The sequence below is a fragment of the Eptatretus burgeri genome, chromosome 14 (genome assembly GCF_056783735.1).
Source record: "Eptatretus burgeri isolate ZD-2024b chromosome 14, Ebu_testis_v1, whole genome shotgun sequence".
In the NCBI taxonomy this organism is placed as follows: domain Eukaryota; kingdom Metazoa; phylum Chordata; class Myxini; order Myxiniformes; family Myxinidae; genus Eptatretus; species Eptatretus burgeri.
The window spans coordinates 39,045,288-39,064,999 of NC_140974.1; the positions used below are offsets into that span (position 1 = coordinate 39,045,288).

General features: G+C 45.0%; 1 protein-coding gene across 3 annotated transcripts in view; it reads left to right on the forward strand.

The window, feature by feature from the left end:
* The window catches only part of LOC147012995 (uncharacterized), a 70,596-nt gene that overhangs the window by 42,077 nt on the left and 8,807 nt on the right, over positions 1-19,712 (forward strand). Inside the window, exons 1-3 of one of the 3 annotated variants that reach the window (XM_085854420.1) lie at positions 766-4,629; positions 5,041-5,171; positions 6,529-6,657. In XM_085854420.1, the coding sequence (XP_085710546.1) occupies positions 4,579-4,629; positions 5,041-5,171; positions 6,529-6,657 (311 nt within the window). In that variant the 5' untranslated portion in view covers positions 766-4,578. The other 2 variants (XM_085854421.1, XM_085854423.1) reach the window with 2 other exon arrangements.

Genomic DNA, 19,712 nt, shown 5'->3' on the forward strand with positions numbered 1-19,712 from the left:
AACTGCCTCACCACAAGCTTCAGTGAACTGAGGGCGGGAGGAAGGGTAGGACAACTGAAGACAAGAGGGGATAAATCTGTGCATGAGGGAGAGCAAGTTTCTTTGAAAGACTTCCCAGGATGAGTTGATGTTGGAGAAAGTAGCAATAGGAGACCAGTCTATAAGTTTGATGGCTGCTTGGAGACCCTGCCAGTCGGCTTGAGTGAAATGCCAGACTCGACGGCGGTGAGGTGGTTCTCTGATAATAGCCAGAGATGTCCACTTTGACAAGGACGTGGTCAGAAGAACCGATTGGATCGGAGGAAGAGCAGCAGATATTGTCAGGGAAATTTGTCAAAATAAGATCCAAAAGAGATTGATTACCATTGGTTGAGAACCTCGCGTCAAGTACTGTTAAAGAATGTTCCCCAACAGGAGAATGTTTTCTGTTTCTCTTCCCATACATTTCCCTGTTTATTTGTAAATGTCAAGTGCCGGGAGAGATGGAACTAAAGAGGTTCAAAGGAAACGGTCCCCAGGTCACCGTTTAACCCTCCCCACGTTCGGACTTTAAAACCACTTTCATTGCATCATTGATATCACTCTTGGGAGATGGTGAAGTCATTTCCACGATCTAAGCACACCTGCGGTACTTGTTCCACGCCAAAATAATCAATCAATGACATTTAAACACAAACAATCAGTAAAACTATTCGTGTTCAACATCTGAATCCCTCGCTCATGATGGAGGCAACATCTGAATCCCTCGCTCATGATGGAGGAAACCCAAGTTCAAATCCCGTATATCTCTTGGTCCATTGTCTATTGATACGTCCTTGTAATTTTTGTAAAAGTGCACAGTTGTCTGCCAATGTATTTGCCCTGAACGTAATGTACATACAAGCTCCTGGACCCTAGTTGTGTTCCAATTTGAAGCCCGAGCTTGTTATATGTGGGGAACCAGGTTCAAATCCCATACACCCATTGTCTGCTAAATATCCTTGCAATTCATATTAAAAAGTATATAGAATGATGTCTCCTCCACTGATTTGGGCTTGTTGCCCACCTTCTGATATATGCACAAATTCCTCCAGGAGCCTTAAATCACAATTTAAAAAAAAAAAAATAGGACCACTGGAGCAGTAGCTTATCTGTGCCTTGGCCGAATGCTGTAACCCAAATTTGGTCGAATTCTGACTGATGGGTCTGGTGAGGAAGGTTTTGAAAGAATTTACGCGATTTTCCACAAATTTTACGAAGTCCACCATTTTGACACATTTCCGGTCATGTGATTGAAATGACCTCCACAATTTAACATCACGACCCTATTCTAATGTTGTAACCCAAATTTGGTAGCATTCTGACAGGTGGGTCTGGAGAAGAAAATTTTGGAAGGAATTTGCGTGACCACCGTTTTGACACACTTCCGGTCATGTGATCAGCATGGCCTCCACAATTTAACATCACGACCCTGTCCTAATGTTGTCACCCAAATTTGGTATCATTCTGACTGATGGGTCTGGAGAAGAAGATTTTTGAAGGAATTTATGCGATTTTTCCAAAAATTGACTGTCGGCCATTCTGACACACTTCCAATCACATCATTGGCATGACCCGGCAATTTAACATCCCTATCCTGGCTTAATGTTGGAACCCAAACTTGGTAGCATTCTGAGTGGTGGGTCTGGAGAAGATTTTTGAAGAAATTTACAAAGTCGGACATTGTGACATACTTAAAGTCATGTGACCGGAAGGAGCTTTACAATTCCTGCTACCAGTCAGGAGAGGAACTTTGCTGCAAAATTTCAGCTTCATCAGCCCAGCAGTTTGACCAGAGAAGTCGAAAAATGTGACAGACGGATGGCGCACGATGACAATACCTTATCAGGAATGTAAATTCCGGTCATGTGTTCAGTAAGCGTAAAAAAATATATATATTGTTGTACAATTCTCGCCCGTCGGCGTGCGAACTGCCGCTTTCCACTAATAGTAGCAGCTCGCCCACCGAACGGACAATCCAGTCATGACTTTCGGGAGCTAACGCCGGAACCCTGTCATGAGTGGGTCTTCAACCCCACCACGGCCGTGCCAATTGTCTACCCGCGCAAGATAGGGTCACTCGCCGAATTTGATATACCTAAGTACCTGCGCGGGGAGCCGACCGGGCAGCCGTACCTCGACGCAGGTCGGCTTGGGACACGAACCGCTTAAGCGGTCCATTCCGTTGTAGACGATAACCGAGCGGGTATTATCGCCGACCTCGCCGGATCCGATTCTCTTAAACGGGTGTTTCAGACCCACTAATCATTCCACGAAGCAAGATGGCGTTCCAATAAGGGAAAGAGGACACAACAAATGGGTTAACATTTAAACCAGCACATTTATTACCTTCGCAAACTTTGTTGCGAAGGTTATGTTTTGATCGCTGTGTATTTATTTATTTGTGAATATGTGTGTTTGTTTGTTTGTTTGTTTGTTTGTTATTCGCATAACTCCAAAAGTATTGAACTTAATTGCAGCAAATTTGGTGGGATGATTGGTTATTATCCGAGGACCATTTGATTCGATTTTGGGAGCGATCGGGTTAAAGGTCAAGGTCAAGGTCATGAAAAGGTCAAAATCGTCTTTTTACCATAGCGCGGTCAATTTGCATCCAATTTGCATGCAACTAATGCCAAAATGTTCAGAATTCAATGCCCCATCTTGTGATCTGTGACATGACACAATGACGTAATAACCCTTATTAGCGGTTGGGAGTCAAAGGTCAGGGGGGGTCATGACATTACAAAATGTGCGGTTTTAGTCATAACACGGTCAATTCTTATCCAATTTATATGAAACCAACACCAAAATGTTGACTGTTCTGTTCCCCACACTCTAATACCAATAAGAAAATTAAGAGTACAAAGGTCAAGGTCGAGGTCATGAAAAGGTCAAAATCGTCATTTTGCCATCGTGTGGTCGATTTTTATCCAATTAGCATGCAACCAATGCCAAAATGTTGTGAATTCAATGCCCAATCTTGTGATATACGACATGACACAATGACGTCATTACCTTTGTTAGCGGTTTGGGTCAAAGGTCAGGGGGGTCAATGACCTTTATCATAATGCGGTCAATTCTTATACAATTTGCATGGAAGTAGATTCAAAATGTTTAGAATTCAATTCCCTATCCTGTGATGTGTAATATTTGACAGTGACTTTATTGGTGAGTTTAAAGCATTGGGGGAGGGGGGGTGTCACTGAACTTATTTCTTATAATGTGACCAGTTGTCATCAGATTGACTTGACACTGACACCCAAAAAGGTCAGGGAGTTCATACAGAAATTGTACAATGTACGTGAATCAGTGTCAAACAGCAGGAAATTTAATGTTTTTAAGCCATCATAACACATATGAGATGGCAGATGTGGTATGGGATGAAATACCCTCACAATCAACGGTTTCTGGGGGGGGGGGGGAATGTAGCGTTGGCGAAGGTATGTGCTCTACTGAGTGCCCGTTCTAGTTTACTCTACGTAAGCAGGAACAATCATGCAGTCATTCAAAAACACCAACATGCACGTATACAGAGCAAGCAATGAATGCGGCACAGCACGTGGGCAAGACAAAGCGCTACAACCGTCTATACTAAGAAGTAATTATGAATGTACAGTCACTTACATAGTTTTACTTACGGGACTCGGCGCCACAACATTCAATCGAACGAAAAGCAGGAAAAGACCCCATCAAAGGCAATGGGGTCAGACTGGACCTCTTGGGTCTTTATGGCATGGGACTCGCAGACCGAACGAGTCCCACGAGACCGTTGCACGTTACCTGCACCCTCGTGGTGTCTGGCTTGGGCGACCCGCGACGTCCCGTCCCCACAGCAGCTGGCGTAGCCGCGGTCGAGCTCGGGCCTTCCGTGTGGCAGGCGAGCTCTCTCCGGCTCTCTCCACACGAACGCTCTTGGGCGACCCGCGATGCTCCTTCCCCACGGCAGCTGGCGTAGCCGCGGTCGAGCTCGGACCTTGTCAAACGGCCAGGTGATTCGGGCCTCAGTCGGCAACTCGTTTGAGAGGAACGAACAGGTCTTTGCTCTCTTAGAGTTGATGCTCTGCAAGAACCCGTCCGTCCCTCAGTGATGCTCGAACTGCGCCGAAGCCCGATCACCTCGGACCACCTGTCGCTGGCTGGCGAGCTCTCTCCGGCTCTCTCCACACGAACACGCGGTTCCGCACGACACAGCAGGCAAGGCCGCGCCTCCAGCTCGCGTCTCCTTCGCGACGCCCGGACTCTCCACCGACTGCAAGCTTCAAGCTCCCGACTCCGACACGAGTCCAGACTTCCACGCAGCTCCTTGGCTTCTGGCTTCCTCCCGACTCCCCGACCTCTCCAGAATGACTCAGACCGCCCAATCAACTCGACTCGACGCGACCCAACTCGAACGCGAGCTTGGCGCTCTGCTCGTCCTTTTATAGGGCTGGTGAGACGCGGTTTGGCCTCCGATCCTCGACCTCCTCCGACCTCTGCGCGGAAAGCGGACGTGCGCGAGATCACCAAGCTTGATCCGATGAGCAAACGTCCCGCGTCGGCCTGCAGTGACACTGCTCGATGCGGACTCGCCGCGGCTGGCGCAAAGATGGCGTCGTTTCGGAGACGAAGGTGAGGCGATGTTTGTGGTGTGGAGATGTTGACGGTTGCTGGCAAAGTGGTGAGGATGGCGTGGTTTGGTGAGAGGCAGGTGTGGTTGTGGTGGTGAAGGCGGTTGGTCTGAAGCGGTTGTTGAGAGCGATGTTGGTGGTGGTGGTGGTTGTTGTAAAGCGGTTGTTGAGAAAGATGTTGGTGGTGGATGTGGTTGGTCCAAAATAACGAAAGTAAAGAATAACGGCTAACTCAAAGATCACAGCCCGGTAACCATAAATAGTTCCCTTTCAACAACGGTGGGGAAATCTATCTGGACACCAACTTATCGGCCTAACTGATCTAGGGACCTTTATGGTGTTCTGCCAATTTCCACAGCCGTAACAATATACATGATCTATGAATTACGAAAACTCTCATCTTGTATCCCAGCAGGCACACGACGTCAGTATGAAAGATTCACGAAGTCGGGAATCGGCCGCTTGGTTGTACAACCAGATCACGACGGTGCAGCCGCAACGCGATTACCTGAAACTGCTTTTTCTGCCTCCTGTGTTGCCATGGTGAGCGATTTTCCACTTCGTGACGTGTGTGGTTGTATCTGCCTTTCACTGGAGGAGAGATCTGATTGGCTAATTCCTATTTCCGCATCACGAGCCGCCATTTGTCGAGTTTGGTTAAACTTGTAAACTTTTTGCTGTTTCTGAGTGTGACAGACAATCCGCTTTAATCTGCAGAAGACTAGCTTTTTTAGTTAAAATTATCTGCCGCCGTGATCATTTTTGGTAAGTATAATATTATAAATCGATTTTATGTCTTAGCTTTTGTTTTTGGACGTTTTTAAGATCACAGAATCCATGATGTGTTCCTGTTACTGGTGTGATGGAATCTATATCGTTACATTCAATGGAAACTCTCCCGAGACCTTCGGGGCCACTCGATCGTGGTTTGAGCCTTGGACTCGAACGTGCATCTGACGATCGAATCCTCTGGCACCTCCAACACCCGATTTCGTTCGTTTATCACGTTTAGCTGTCGCTGATTTGGCCCTGATCGTGTGGAGAAATCGACGGTAAATAATCAATTCATTTTTCCACGGGCCTGGTGAAAAAAAAAAAAACACCGATCTGTGGTAAATAAAGGGGAACTCTGTAAAAATTACTTTGGACAAATTTAATTGGTTCAGAACTTTTTAAAATATTTTTCTGGTGTGGATAATGCTTCGGCCGTTCGGGTCCGACGAATTACTGCATTGTTCCGCAATGTCACAAATTTAAAGTTCCACTGCCCTTAAAAAAGGCTCAATTAATATTATTTATTATAATATATTATTTTTTATGTCCTCTTTTAACGAGTTAGGCCTAACCAAAGGCAAAAGGAAAACAATTGTCAGTTATTGTTCGCCGAAAAATGTGAAGTTTTGGAATAAAAAATATTAACCCTTTGGCTGCCGACAAACTGCCGCTTGTAACAATGAAGCCTTCATTGTGGTAGTTTGTCACGATAGGGGAATTGTTCAAGTTTTTCGGTGCACAATTGTTTTCTTTTGGTAAAATGGTTATCAAAAGACATTAAAATAACTTTATATTATAAAGAATAATATTAATTGAGGCTTTTTAAGGGCAGTGGAACTTAAAACTTGTTACAAGCTGCTTCGAACACTGGTGTACTAAATTGTTTTTATTTTCTAAAATAAGGATGACGTCCAATGGTGTGATGTCCACATACAATTTGTGTGGAAAGAATGGAAAGAGACCTTTCTGGAACCTGAATTTTTATAAAGTTGTCAGAGGAAATGAATTCTGCTAAATGACAGTTTATAATGTGCATGACTTGAGCGTAATTCACATTGCGAGTCTTGTTTGATGATCATAAAGCCCAATAAATACGAAGTGGAAATTGTTATTATTTTTCACACAGTACCATGGCCAGTCAGCCAACAGCAACGGAGGCAGATGTGGACACTGCCATATCACAACATTTGAAATATGCCCCTGATCGGCATGGAGGTGCGGGCAGGAACAAGCCCTCATCCATCTACAATTCCAGGTGTGTGTGTGTGTGTGTGTGTGTGTGTGTGTGTGTGTGTGTGTGTGTGTGTGTGTGTGTGTGTGTGTGTGTGTGTGTGTGTGTGTGTGTGTGTGTGTGTGTGTGTGTGTGTGTGTGTGTGTGCGCGCGCGCGCGCCTGTGACCGCTATTTCTCAACAACCACTGGTCCGATCTAATTGAAACTTGCTGGGGACCAGAGTGTGTGCCTTTTCAAGGTTTGATATTAATCGGACAAGTGCTTCCCAAGTTATGGCCATTTATTTACCAAACCAACTGCGTAGGCGTGGCCAATGGGGAAGAGATGCTCAGCCGCGTTCCCCATTACGGGTTACAACATACGGACTTCCGGATAGTGATGACTTACTGTATTCTAATAATTTCTCGATTTGTTATGCGCATTCATAGATAAACACAATGCCCCAATCCAGCCATCATTTACGAGAGTGAAGGAACAGCCTGTGTGGTTGTTTGAAAGTTTTTTTTTTCTTTTTTGCACGTACGGCCACATACGTACGGGCACGTACTAGTGTTATAATAACGAGTAACAGTAACACGCTGTGCCAGCCGTCCACGTCCTTGATTATTAAGAATTTGCAGCCCAGTTAATTGTAATGTTGTATGTTGGAAACCCAGCCTAAGTTTACATTGTGAAAATATTTACATGTACTTTTATGCATAATGAAGTTATTTTATTTTCCTGTGAAATTAAGATTGAAAACACCCAACAAATTAATTTTTTTTTTGCTTTGGAATTATTTATGAGATGCATTCAAAATTATGTTTTCATACTTAATGATGTTAGATTTATATTTTTTCTTTGTACTAGTGCGTGCACGTACATGCGTGGCCGTTCGTGCAAAAAAAAAAAAAAAAAACTTTCAAGCCACAAACAACAACCACATATGCTGTTCCTTCGCTCTCGCATGCCCGTACATGCTTGGCTGTATGTGCGTGCCCTCTGCAGTGTGACGCCATTTTCTGTGGAAAAAAGTACCAAAACAGCAACAAAAAACATCTAAAGGTACCCAAAAAAACACCCGTTGTTTAAATTTTGTCTCCTACTTGCTTATTTTCGATTGTAAGTTATCGCGTGTTTAAAATTTACTTCTTGGTTCGGAGCATACTAGCTAGCTCACTCTGATGTAACCGAAATGTTTGCACTGTCTAATATGAAAACAATCATAACTTGAGGCATTGTGTTTATCTATAAACGCGCATAGGAAATCGAGAAATTATTAGAATACACGAAGTAATCACGATCCGGAAGTGCGTACGTTGTAACCCATAATGGAGAATGCGGCTGAGGTTCTCTTCCCCATCGGCCATGCCTACGCAGCAACGTGTCCTGTCATTGGTTGGTAAATAAATGGCCATAACTTGGGAAGCACTTGTCCGATTAATATTGTTGCGGATTTGGAAAGCTATCGCACTCAACCTTCAGGTTCCTATAGATTAGTTACACCGGTAAGTATATGTTGTATAGATAGCTCCCGTCCCTGGTCTAATGGGTAAATCAAATGTGAATGCGCTACGATTGTATTAGAGTTTCAACAATGCCACAACGGCGCCATTCTGGAACTGGAATGTTCAACATGGAACTGGCGCTGCTGCGTTCTTCAGGCGCGCATGTGGACAGAGTCTAACAGACAAGCTGTCCCTCCGTGGCCAATCGGCGGGGAGCCGGCGTCTTCCACACTCCGCCTCCGACCCAGCACCGTCGCCATTAAACACGCAGTCTGAGGTGAAGCCATAGGCGGAGCCACAAACGCCCCCCGCTGTAGACTCCACCCAAGGGATGGAGTTCCCCGCCCACTGCGCACCTGTCCAATCGGGAGCCTGTCCAAATGGGGCCTCACGTCCAATGGGCGGGCGAGTGGAGAAGAGAGAAGCGTCCGTTGAGCTGGAGGGGGCCGATATATGGTGTGTCCTGAGGAATTATCGGGGTCGGCTCTCTTGGAGTTGTTCTGGTTCTTTCCTGCTTCTCTTCTCCCGCTTCTTCTCTGCCCGGCTCATCACCTTGGCTAGTCCTGCAACGACCTCATCCCAGCTCCAGAGCTTCGTGTCGTCGCCTTCCACCTGGCTGGTACGGCGACACCAGTCTCAAGACCAGGGTACGTCCAGCCGTGCGCTCGTGGCCAGGTAGCCAGCCACGCCTGGGTCACAGCCGGTCTGTCCTCGGCTGGAGAGTCGCAATAAAGGCCGTTGAGGTCCACTTCTGTCTGGGTGTGCGTGTGTCTGTTTGTGGCGCCAGTCTGACAAGTAGTGAATTGTACAAGTGTTTTGCCTGTACATACGTGCATTGCCTGATATTCGGGATAAATCTTCTCTTGCGCTATTCTTCTTCTCTATTCTATATATCTTCTCTTCCCCTAGTCCCCCATCATTGGTAAATAAATACCCAATTGTTTGAATGTACTCAGCTCGTCGTGTCATTTCTCCATTGACTGGGTGTGTCGTGCGTGTGGGAAAGTGAGCAGTCATTGCCGCGATAACGGAGAAACAGGATAATCGGGCCGGCGGAATTCGACGATTATAAAACCGCTCGGCATCGCACACAGAACGGGCTCACTTCAGGCCAAGGTCAAATTTGCTCTACGGCGACGATACGGCGGCCGTACACCCTCTGAATTGACAGAAACGTGCGGCGGCCGCAGAGAAACAAGGTGGCCTCAGGGAGGCCCTACGCCGTTTGGCTATATTTTACAGGCCGTAGGGGCGCTGTGGAATTATAGCGCGGAGTGATAACTTTTTTTCATTTCTACATTCGCCGTAGCAATTCGACAAGCCAAGCTATGACGTAGATGTATTCCACGTCGACCGTACGTAGGGCGTGCGGTGGGCTGCGTTATTCGTGCGGCTGCCGTACGCTCTTCTCAATGAAAAATGAATTTCCCCAACCCCAAAAAATTACGGCGGCCGCACTATTTCCACGGTGGCCTTGCGGTCTGTGTGACTACCTGCGGGCAACGCAGGGTCGACGCATGGTTCCCCGACGCCCGCCGTGCACCTACGTCCGGCCTCCGTGGTAGTCTGCGTCAACCGTGCGTCCACCGTGCGCTACCGCAAGAGATCGGAGTATAGGTGTTTGCCTATACAGTGGTGCCCCCAGAATCCCAATTTAATTCATTCCAGGAGGCTGTTCGGATTGCAAAAAGTTCGGATACTAAAAAATATTTTCCCAATAAGAAATAATGGAGTGAATTAATCCGTTCGTGGACCCAAAGAAAACCCACTTTCAAGACGCTTTAAACTGAAATTCCCCATGTTTGAGGTAAAATAAGATGAGTAAATGACCTTCGGTGGCGGTGTATTGTATGTAAACTGTTACAATCACCAATCCAAAGGTCTACACAGGCTCGAGCTCCGGCCTGGGTTCCGATCACTCGCGCACTCTGCGAGAGCGCTGCCCCCGGGGCAGCTGATCAAACATGATGCCCGCAGAACCACAATCACTTTCATCAAACGCATCTGGCTGACGTAATCATGGATATTCCAAATTACAACTGGTTTTGCTGTGAAATTCAATCCTTGCCCGACAGTCCGTCACACCATGTGATCGGATTGCTTTTTTGTTATTAATTAAAACACAAAATGATTAAAAAAACAAACATCACAAATGAAGGTGAAAACACGAGATAAGGCCAAAGTCACATTTGGCTCGGCGGCCGGAGGGTCTACAAAATGTACAGGCACTAGCAATTATAAAGCCGCCGCAGTATTTCCACGGTCACACAATGTAGCAGTCACATATGTTTTTATTTTTCGGGTAGACGCATGGGGTCTTTATAAATTGTGGAGACTGAAAAGTGGGGGTGCCATACAGTCTTTGATTTGATGTCACACGGTGACCTTAGGGCGTTCCTGCGGTGGCCATAGAATTTTCAAAGCAGACGCAAGGTGCCCGCAAGGCGACCGCAGGGGGGCCCTTAGCCGAACGTGCGGCCAGACGGATGGTAACGAATGGGTTAATTAATTAATTTATTTTTTTTACCAGTTCTTTTGTTTCGGCTTGTCCAATTTCTACGGCGAACGTAGAAATGAAAAAAGTTATAACTCCGCGTTATAATTCCACGGCGACCTTACGACCTGTAAAATATAGCCATATGGCGTCGGGCCACCCTGAGGCCACCTCAGTTTCTCTGCGGCCGCCGCACGTTTCTGTCAATTCAGAGGGCGTACGGCCGCCGTATCCTCGCCGTAGAGCAAATGTGACTGAGGCCTAAAGTATCGATCGACACACGAGAGATGCTTTCAAGAGTACTTCCACTGACGAACTGAATGAACAAAGCGTGAAGATGCAGCTCGAACAGGTGGGGGAGACACGTGAACAAACATGAACGCCACGTTGTGTTTGGTTTTTAAAAATGTATTATGTTTTTAGGGCAAAATTTTCTCCAAAAAATTGTTCGGATTACAATTTGTTCAAACAATGGGGCGTTCGGATTCTGGGGGCACCACGGTATATTATAGTTATAGTATATTCAGTTATATATACTGGTATATTTTTATTTCAGTAAAAAAATAACTGGTATATATACCCACTCGTTACCGTCCGTCTGGCCACATGTTCGCCTTAGGGCCCCCCCTGCGGTCACCCCTGCGGGCACCTTGCGTCTGCCTTAAATTATATGGCCGCCACAGCGACGCCCTAAGGTCACCGTGCGACATCAAATCAAAGACCGTACGGCACCCCCACGTTTTTGGTCTCCACGATTTCTCAATACGCCGTGCGGCTCCCCGAAAAATAAAAGCATATGTGACTGCTACATTGTGTGACTGTGGAAATACTGCGGCCGCCGTATAATTGCTAGCGGCCGCAGATTTTGGAGACCGCACGGCCGCCGTGGCAAATGTGACCTAGGTCTAAGCGGCTCGCTTCCCTACGAGTTCCATCGAGGGTGAAATGCCCCGGTAGCTGGATCACGTGGGTACTTAGGTAAATTGAAGTTGGCAATCGACCCTACCCCACGACCAATCGACCCTACCCCAGCAGCTTGGTCTCACCATTGGCGTATTTCGGTCCAAAATAACCAGGACCGGCCGACCTCAGACTTCTCCGGGCCGGCGATCTGTAATTCCGGGTGATCGAGCCGAGACGGCCCCACTGCTCCATCGAGAGTCGTGCTCGTGGCGACGCGCCGGCGAAACCACAACAATATAAAACCTTGAAAAGGCACATACTCAGGCAAGTTTCAATTAGATCGGACCAGTGGTTGTCGAGAAACAGTCACACACACACACACACACACACACACACACACACACACACACACACACACACACACACACACACACACCCACACACACACACACTGCTGGAATTATCGATAGATGAATACACACACATATATATATATATATATATATATATATATATATATATATATATATATATATATATATATATATATATATATATATATATATATATATATATATATATATATATATATATATTTGGTCTCATTGATTTGCCTGATTGTAATTCAGTTTTATATAATTTTATGCACTGTTCATATCATGTCAAGTATCATCTTTTGAAGTCTTTTTGCACCTCATTATATTGATGCCCGCTGTGGGACATAACAAGTAAAAATATTTCTAAATTATATACATATATCATGGAGAAATTCTATCAGAAAGGTGTTTGACTTCCCAAGTAGGACCCATATTGTACTCTTTTACCAGTCATTGCTGAATTTCTACCGATTGAATGTCAACTATTATGTCGTATAGCAAAATTTATATGTGGTTCTTCGTCTTCTCATAATTCTTACCTAAGGTTGCTTAATTATGAATCTTGTAACAATGGGTAGTATGTCATCAGTAGCTAAAACTTTTAATTACATTTTATATAAATGCAAGTTATCGGTCAATACCTTTTATGCTCCGAATGCCCATAATGTATGCAAGCATAGAATTATCAGCAGTTTTACTAACTCTCTCTCTCTCTCTATCGAGTGCAGCCTGTGGCTGCTGGTTGCATCATTGGTTGGGACGTGGCTATACCGCTGATGCAGTGTCCCCCTTACCAGTACACTGGTACTCATTTTGCCTACCTCAGAAGGATGACAGGCTGAGTCAACCTCCTGGTGTATTTTAATTCTTTTAATTCAGCAGCCAACGGGGCTTGAACTCAGGACCCTAGGATTCCAAGCCACCGCCCTAACCACTAAGCCAACACCAGGCTTGAGTTTTACTAACACTGCATGATGATGATGTTGTACTTAAAGGTGCCTTTGTGCAGTCAATTATATTTGAGAGAGAAGCTCCACAGTTCCTCTCTGGAGCAAAACTTTCTGAATTTGAATTGTTAACTGTGCTTTGCACAAAGTGAATTTGTCAAAAAGGTATTTACGACTTTTACCCATGTGGTATTTTTTTATTCCCCATTTTTAGTATACGTTTCTCAATTGCAATGGTATCTACTTTTATTTATTGTACGTTTGTATTTGAGTGTGCTTTTTTGGTACAAATAAAGATATTATTATTGTTAATACTGCTTGTATATTTTTGCCGCAATCATGCTCTGCATGATACGTGATAATGATTATGAGTTCCAGTTGTTTTCAAGTTGTGGTCATTATGTGTTACTGTGTGCAACGTATAATGATGTTGCAATACAAAACTTCAATGTTTTGATAATGGCACCGGTGGAACAGCGGTGCTCCACTGACCCCAGACCTACGGGTCGAGGGCTCCATCAAGCTGGAAGCTGAAGGGTGTCATGCACTGCAATGTTCGTTTCTTTGGCATGCAAAGGAAAGGGTAAAAACAAAAACTCCATTTTATGAACGTTGTGATAAAGTTGAAAAATAACGTCATGCTTCAATGTTGTGACAACGTTGAAATCTGACGTCATGGGTGTTGCAAATACAACTTCCCACTGACCCAATTCTGACGTCAGGATACAACCAGAACACGACGCTGCAACGACGTCAGATTTCAACGTTGTGACAACGTTGAAATCTGACGTCATGGGTGTTGCAAAAACAACTTCCCACTGACCCAATTCTGACGTCAGGATAGAAACGGCAAACGACGTTGCAACAACGTTGTGTGCCTGCTGGGATGTATGTCTGTATGTTCCTGAAATACAGCCAAAACGGTACACGATAGCGCAAAAATTTTTGGGCCACCTTACCATTCGTCTGCGGTGTGCAGTATCAAGTTTCGTTCAAATTGGGCAACGAAAAAAATATTTAAAAATCAATTCCCTATTCAGTCAAGTACTCTTCGGGAGTATTTGATCAATGCAAACAACCTCAGCGGTATAGTTCGCTGGAGCTATCTTTTTTTTTCTTGAAATGATTTTTTTCATTAACCGCTGTCACAACGGGAACCCAACGGGTTCACGGGTCGTCTAGTAAATAATAAAATTTTTAAAAATAAAAAATATTTTCTTTAATATTATTATGAAAATAATAATAATAAAATTAAAAGTATATTAAAAATAAAAGGAACTGTGATGTAACAACAAAACACCTTCGCAGTTATGTCGGTTTCGGTGAGATAAGCTTGGCACAAAGAGTTAAAAACGTCCGAGACCCCAATACCCAATCCATCAGATAAATTTGCGCCTGATGTGAGGTCAGAGTCAGGACTGAAGACTGCCCCCGGAAGCGAGTAATCGTGCATTGTTCAACCTCTCGGGCAAATGGCAGCAAATTCGAAACATGATAACGATCACAGTCGACATATCCAATGTGGTGTAATCGGCTGTTCGAAGATTTCCGTGCAAGGATACCTGGGAAGGTGGTGTTTGGTCATGGTTAACCGTGGGATGATGAGATGACCGAGAGCAACGCACACTCGCGTCCGAGTCGTCTCGCTGAGTTCGAATCCCGACCCAGCTATAAACTACCGTCCTGGTGTTTCACAGTTCAGGTGATTCATCAATGTGTGTGCCGTTCCTCAGATTGTCGTTAAACTGGGCGTCATGTCTGCCGGTGTTACCTGGTGGACGTTTAAGATCCCACAGTGTCCTTCGTGAAGAATAGACGAGCTGTCGACGGCGCCCTGAACAAATTATACAAATCCCTCCTCTAATCGACAGGGGCACTGCATCAGTGGCACAGCTGCACTTTCAGCCAATGATGCTTCTTGCAGCCATGTGCTGTGGACGAAATGAAGAAGAAGAAGAACAGTTAACCGTTTGCTCTCAGCACATCGAGGAATGACAGACGGGGGGGCGGGGTATACCTGGCCAAACTGCAAAAGGTGTGTGTTAATCACCTTTCGTTACTTTTCATGTAACAGACGTTCGGTTGAGCTTCACTCGCTGAGAGATTTGAACGAGAACTCGCACAACTAATCGACCGTTATGGGATAGACATCGATAGCAGGGAAGCAAAGATCAGGTCACCACATCGAAGAGGGACAATGAGGAGGTCAGACATCAGGTCACCACATCGGAGAGGGACAACGAGGAGGTCAGAGATCAGGTCACCACATCGGAGAGGCACAACGAGGAGGTCAGACATCAGGTCACCACATCGGAGAGGGACAATGAGGAGGTCAGAGATCAGCCAACAGTCCGGCTTGCTGTTCGTTGGTGTGATGAGACCTGACACCTTGAAACAACGGTTTGTCCGAAATCCAAACTGTTTGAGCCGGTTACCTGGGTAACTTCGCTCGTTAAAGGTAAACGATTAAATTTGCCGAGGAATTTGTGAAATTGACAAACAAAACATCGTCGCAACAACGGGTTCGTGGACTCAGCAGACGTCCAAGACCATCGTGATCGGTAAGTTAGTAGCCGACATGGCCTGACATCACGAGCAAATCAAAACAACTTAATTAATTAACAACTTAATTAATTAATAACAAATCAACCTTAATTACTGGATTCAGTCACGGTCCTCATCATTGTTTTTATCCTCCGAGATGATGAGAATACAAATCAGACTTATATTACTTATTGATTGATCGATTGAATGCCATTTTGAGCCAATAACAAATCAAAACAACTTAATTAATTCAATTAATTAATAACAAATCAATCTTGATTACTGGATTCAATCATGGTCCTTCTCAGTTTTAACCTCCGAGATGATGAAAATACAAATCAGACTTACTTATTGAATGCCATTTCGAGCCAATAACTAATCAAAACGTATGGACCTTCATCTTGCCATCTCCCTCCATGTTTATATTTCTTTAATTGATTAATTATGTCGATGTTAAGACACATTAGAACCTGTGCTGTAGCCGTGCCTAAACGCACGTAAACGGATCTATGCATGTTCTTGTTATTCATCCAGTCAAATTAAAACAGTAAACGTTTATAAGTGAATACCAGCTGGGAGGCGACGATGGTTCCCGGGCATTATTGAACAACGCAACGATAGGTACAATTGAGTTAGTGGAAGCTGTTGAGGAATCCCTACCGTAAAAACCTATCTCTTCCGTCAAAGTTGACCAAATCAAATCGAATTTTTATATGTTGTACTTATGGACATTACGCACAGCTTCAAGGAAATGAAATTGCGAGGAAAAAAAATCGAGAAAATAAATAAATAAATAAAAAGTTCAAGTGGGCGTGGCTCTGCCCACAAGGGGCGTGGGACGCCCCTCATACAAAAAGACACAACTAGACCATGATATCTAGCTTGTGTCCAAGTTTCACCAAGATCGCATCAAACGTTACGGAGCTATGCTCTGGAGAGAGTCACAAACAAACAGACAGACAGACACAACGAAAATAGTCGTCACTGCTGGCGCCCGCTGTAGTGTAGCCTGCGGGCATGCAGGGCAGGGCATGATGATGGGAGGAGGGGTCGGCGTGGTCATCGGGTCTGCAAGGGATATAAGGTGTGCGCGCCGCCTGAGGCGTTGTAGTAATGCTGGTGTCGCCCGGCTCGTGAGTGTGCTGAATACGCAATAAAGGAGAGCCGCGGGCAAAGTACGCCCGCGCTCGCGCTTGTGCAACACAGCCCGGCTCGACTGTTCCCCCGCTCGTGTCTGCCTGCTAAGCATCTTCTATTCAGTACACCACACCCGCGAACCAAAAATCTGGGCAGCCGTAGTATCGAAATTGTGGGTGGAATCAGGGGAACTGTCCAACCCACCTGTCCACACACACGGCTCCTTTTATAGTGTCGATTAAATCTCACCTGAACGAGATCTCGTTTTTCACGAGACTTTGATGTCAGGGGAGTCAATTTACTCTCGCCAGTAAGGTCAGTAAGTTGGCGATGTTGGTACACTTGCAAACGATCTGATAATTGACGTGTTCACCTGTTACACGGTAGTTATATTTTGTGGTAGATTATTAGCCCCCATTGGACTTCGTCCGAAACGGGGTCCGACGGATCTGGTCTCGATTTTCATGTCCGTGTATGCGTACGTGCGTGCGTGCGTCTGCAATCATATCTCAGACATGTATGGACCGATTCTATTTGTATTTGGCACAAAGACAACACATGATGGTTTACATATTATTCACGTCATTTGTTTTCGACATCAGATCCAAGATGGCCGACTGGCAGCCATTTTAGTTGAAAAACAACCCTGGTGTCAAACATGTCCTCAACCATTTCTCAAACATGCATTTACCGATCTTGTTCAAACTTGGCATGCAGATAATAATGAATGATGGCTCACATAAGCACATCATGTTTTTTTTCGAGATCAAATCCAAGATGGCCAACTGGTGGCCAATTTGTTCCTTAAATGTGTTCCTAACCATTTCTCAGACATGCACGGTCCGATTTTGTTCAAATTTGGCACAAGCACAGTGCATGATGGCATACACGTGTGTTTACACCTCACTTTATTTTGTGATCTGATCCAAGATGGCTGAATGGTCGGCTGATGGCCATTTTAGTTGTACATAAATATGGACTAGCTATTTAACTCCATGCAGCAAAATTACTGAAAGAATGGTGGCCATGACATTTTATGTCTGTTTTACTTGTTTTCCTGTTTCTACCTTTGTTTGCGTGAACGTTGATGTAATGCATCAGGGAGTCGACAAGGGGGGCGTCTCCTGGATCCCACAGTCTGGTATGCCCTGAACAGTTGCCGATTCAAAACCGAATTGTGTCTTCCTTGTGATAAAATGTATCACATCGTGAGATGTGTTAACAAAATGGACTCTAATTGTCAGCGAGTGACTCAACTGAAGTCTAGAGTCCATGGTCTGGATTCATCAACAGATGTGGCCGCACCAGAGTCAGAGACATCCAAGTATGGAGATCACTCCTCAGTGGAATGTGATAATGTGGAGGATGTATCACACATCTAGTTCTGGAGCTTTTGCGTGCACTGTTTACATTGAAGGGACCAAGGTTGACATGCAGATGGATATGGAAGCATCATGTTTTGTCATCAGTCAAAGGGCATACAATTCTCTGGAAAAAAAGACCACCATTGCTTTGTTCTCTCCATACTATTAAGACATTCACTGGTGAAAATGTTCCCTTTGTAGGGGAGGCTATTGTCACAGTGAAACGTTGTCAGCAACTCCTGTATTGTGAGTGATTGTTACTCAGAGTGGACCCAGTTTATTGCGCAAGAACTGGTTTGAACAGCTGAAGTTGAACTGGGCGGAGATCAAGCAACTCAAGTAGCATTGTCGCCAGAGGCAACAGTGTTAGCCGATTATGAGGACTAATATCTGTGGGGGTTACAGATCGGGTTGTTGGCATGAAACCTACATTGTTTGCCAAGGCAGGCTGTAAGCCCAACATTTAACAAAGCTCGGCCGGTGGCATTTGCCCTGAAGCAAAAGATTGACTTTGAACGTGACTGCTCAGTCCGAGGGCCTGGTTGAGAAGGTCAAGTAGTCAAATTGAGCCTCTCCATTTGTGCGTGTTTTGAAGCCGGATGGCTCATTGAGAAAATATGGTGACGACAAGTCTACCTTTAATGAGGCAGCAATGGTTGAGCAGTATTCCATTCCAAAGGTGGAGGATCTTCCAGCAGAGATGAGCGGTTGAAAACAGTGGTCTAAGTTGGACCTCACGTCAGCCCACATGCAGCTGGCATTGGATGAGGATTCAAGGGATTATACAATGAATAATACACATCGTGATCTGCACTGCTACAACCATCTACCATTTGGCATATCGTCGACGCCAGATATTTTCAGAACTTTCTCAAAAACTTGCTGAAGTCCATTCCTTTTGCGGCCGTTTGACTGGATGATGTATTTGTGTCTGGTAAAGATCGAGTAGATCACCTGTCCCACCTACAGGAAGTGTTCTATCTGTTGAGGCCAGCAGGGATTCATCTGAACAAAGCCAAGTGTGCCTTCCTTGCTGAATCGGTTTTGTATTGTGGTTATCGTGTTGAGGCGACCGGCATATGGCCGGTGCAAGAGTCTATTTGGACCATTGTGGAATCACTGTCACCTCAGAATGAATCACAACTCAAAAGTTTCCTTGGAATGTTGAATTATTACCATCGGTTCTTGCCGAGTGTTGTCACAGTTCTTGAACCACTTCACAAGTTGCTACGTAAAGGCATAACATGGAAGTGTGGTGTGGTGCAGAGTGAGGCTTTCCAGGAGGCAAGGCACTTGCTCACATCTGTGGATGTTTTGATTCACTACAGAAGTGATAAACCCATGGTCCTATTGGTGGATGCTCCTTCATATGGAGTTGGGGCTGTACTATCTCACCTTATGGAGGACTGCAGTCAATGACCTATCAATCATGTTTGCATCGACAACTCTGAAGCCGACAGACCGATACCACTGTATGGGGCTGGTGGGTGCAGAATCAATGTGTGCTCATTGTTCTTGGGAATTCTCCGTCATTCTAGTGTCTTTCCTGTCTTCTCGACATAACAGTTGATTTTCTTTTTTATTCACATTAAGAGGGAAAACAAGATGCCTACAAAGTTGATGTGCATTCACATTGGCCTGCTAAACACATTAACATAATTTATCCTGGGTTTGATATGTATTTACAGGCAAAAGCAGGTATTTACAAAGCTAAACAGTGTCACAAAGAAAGATCGTACTGCAAGCACATAAGCCCCTTTATCAGTCATTTTATCACAATTCTACACACACACAGGCACCTCAATCATTCCGAGAGAAGTAGAGA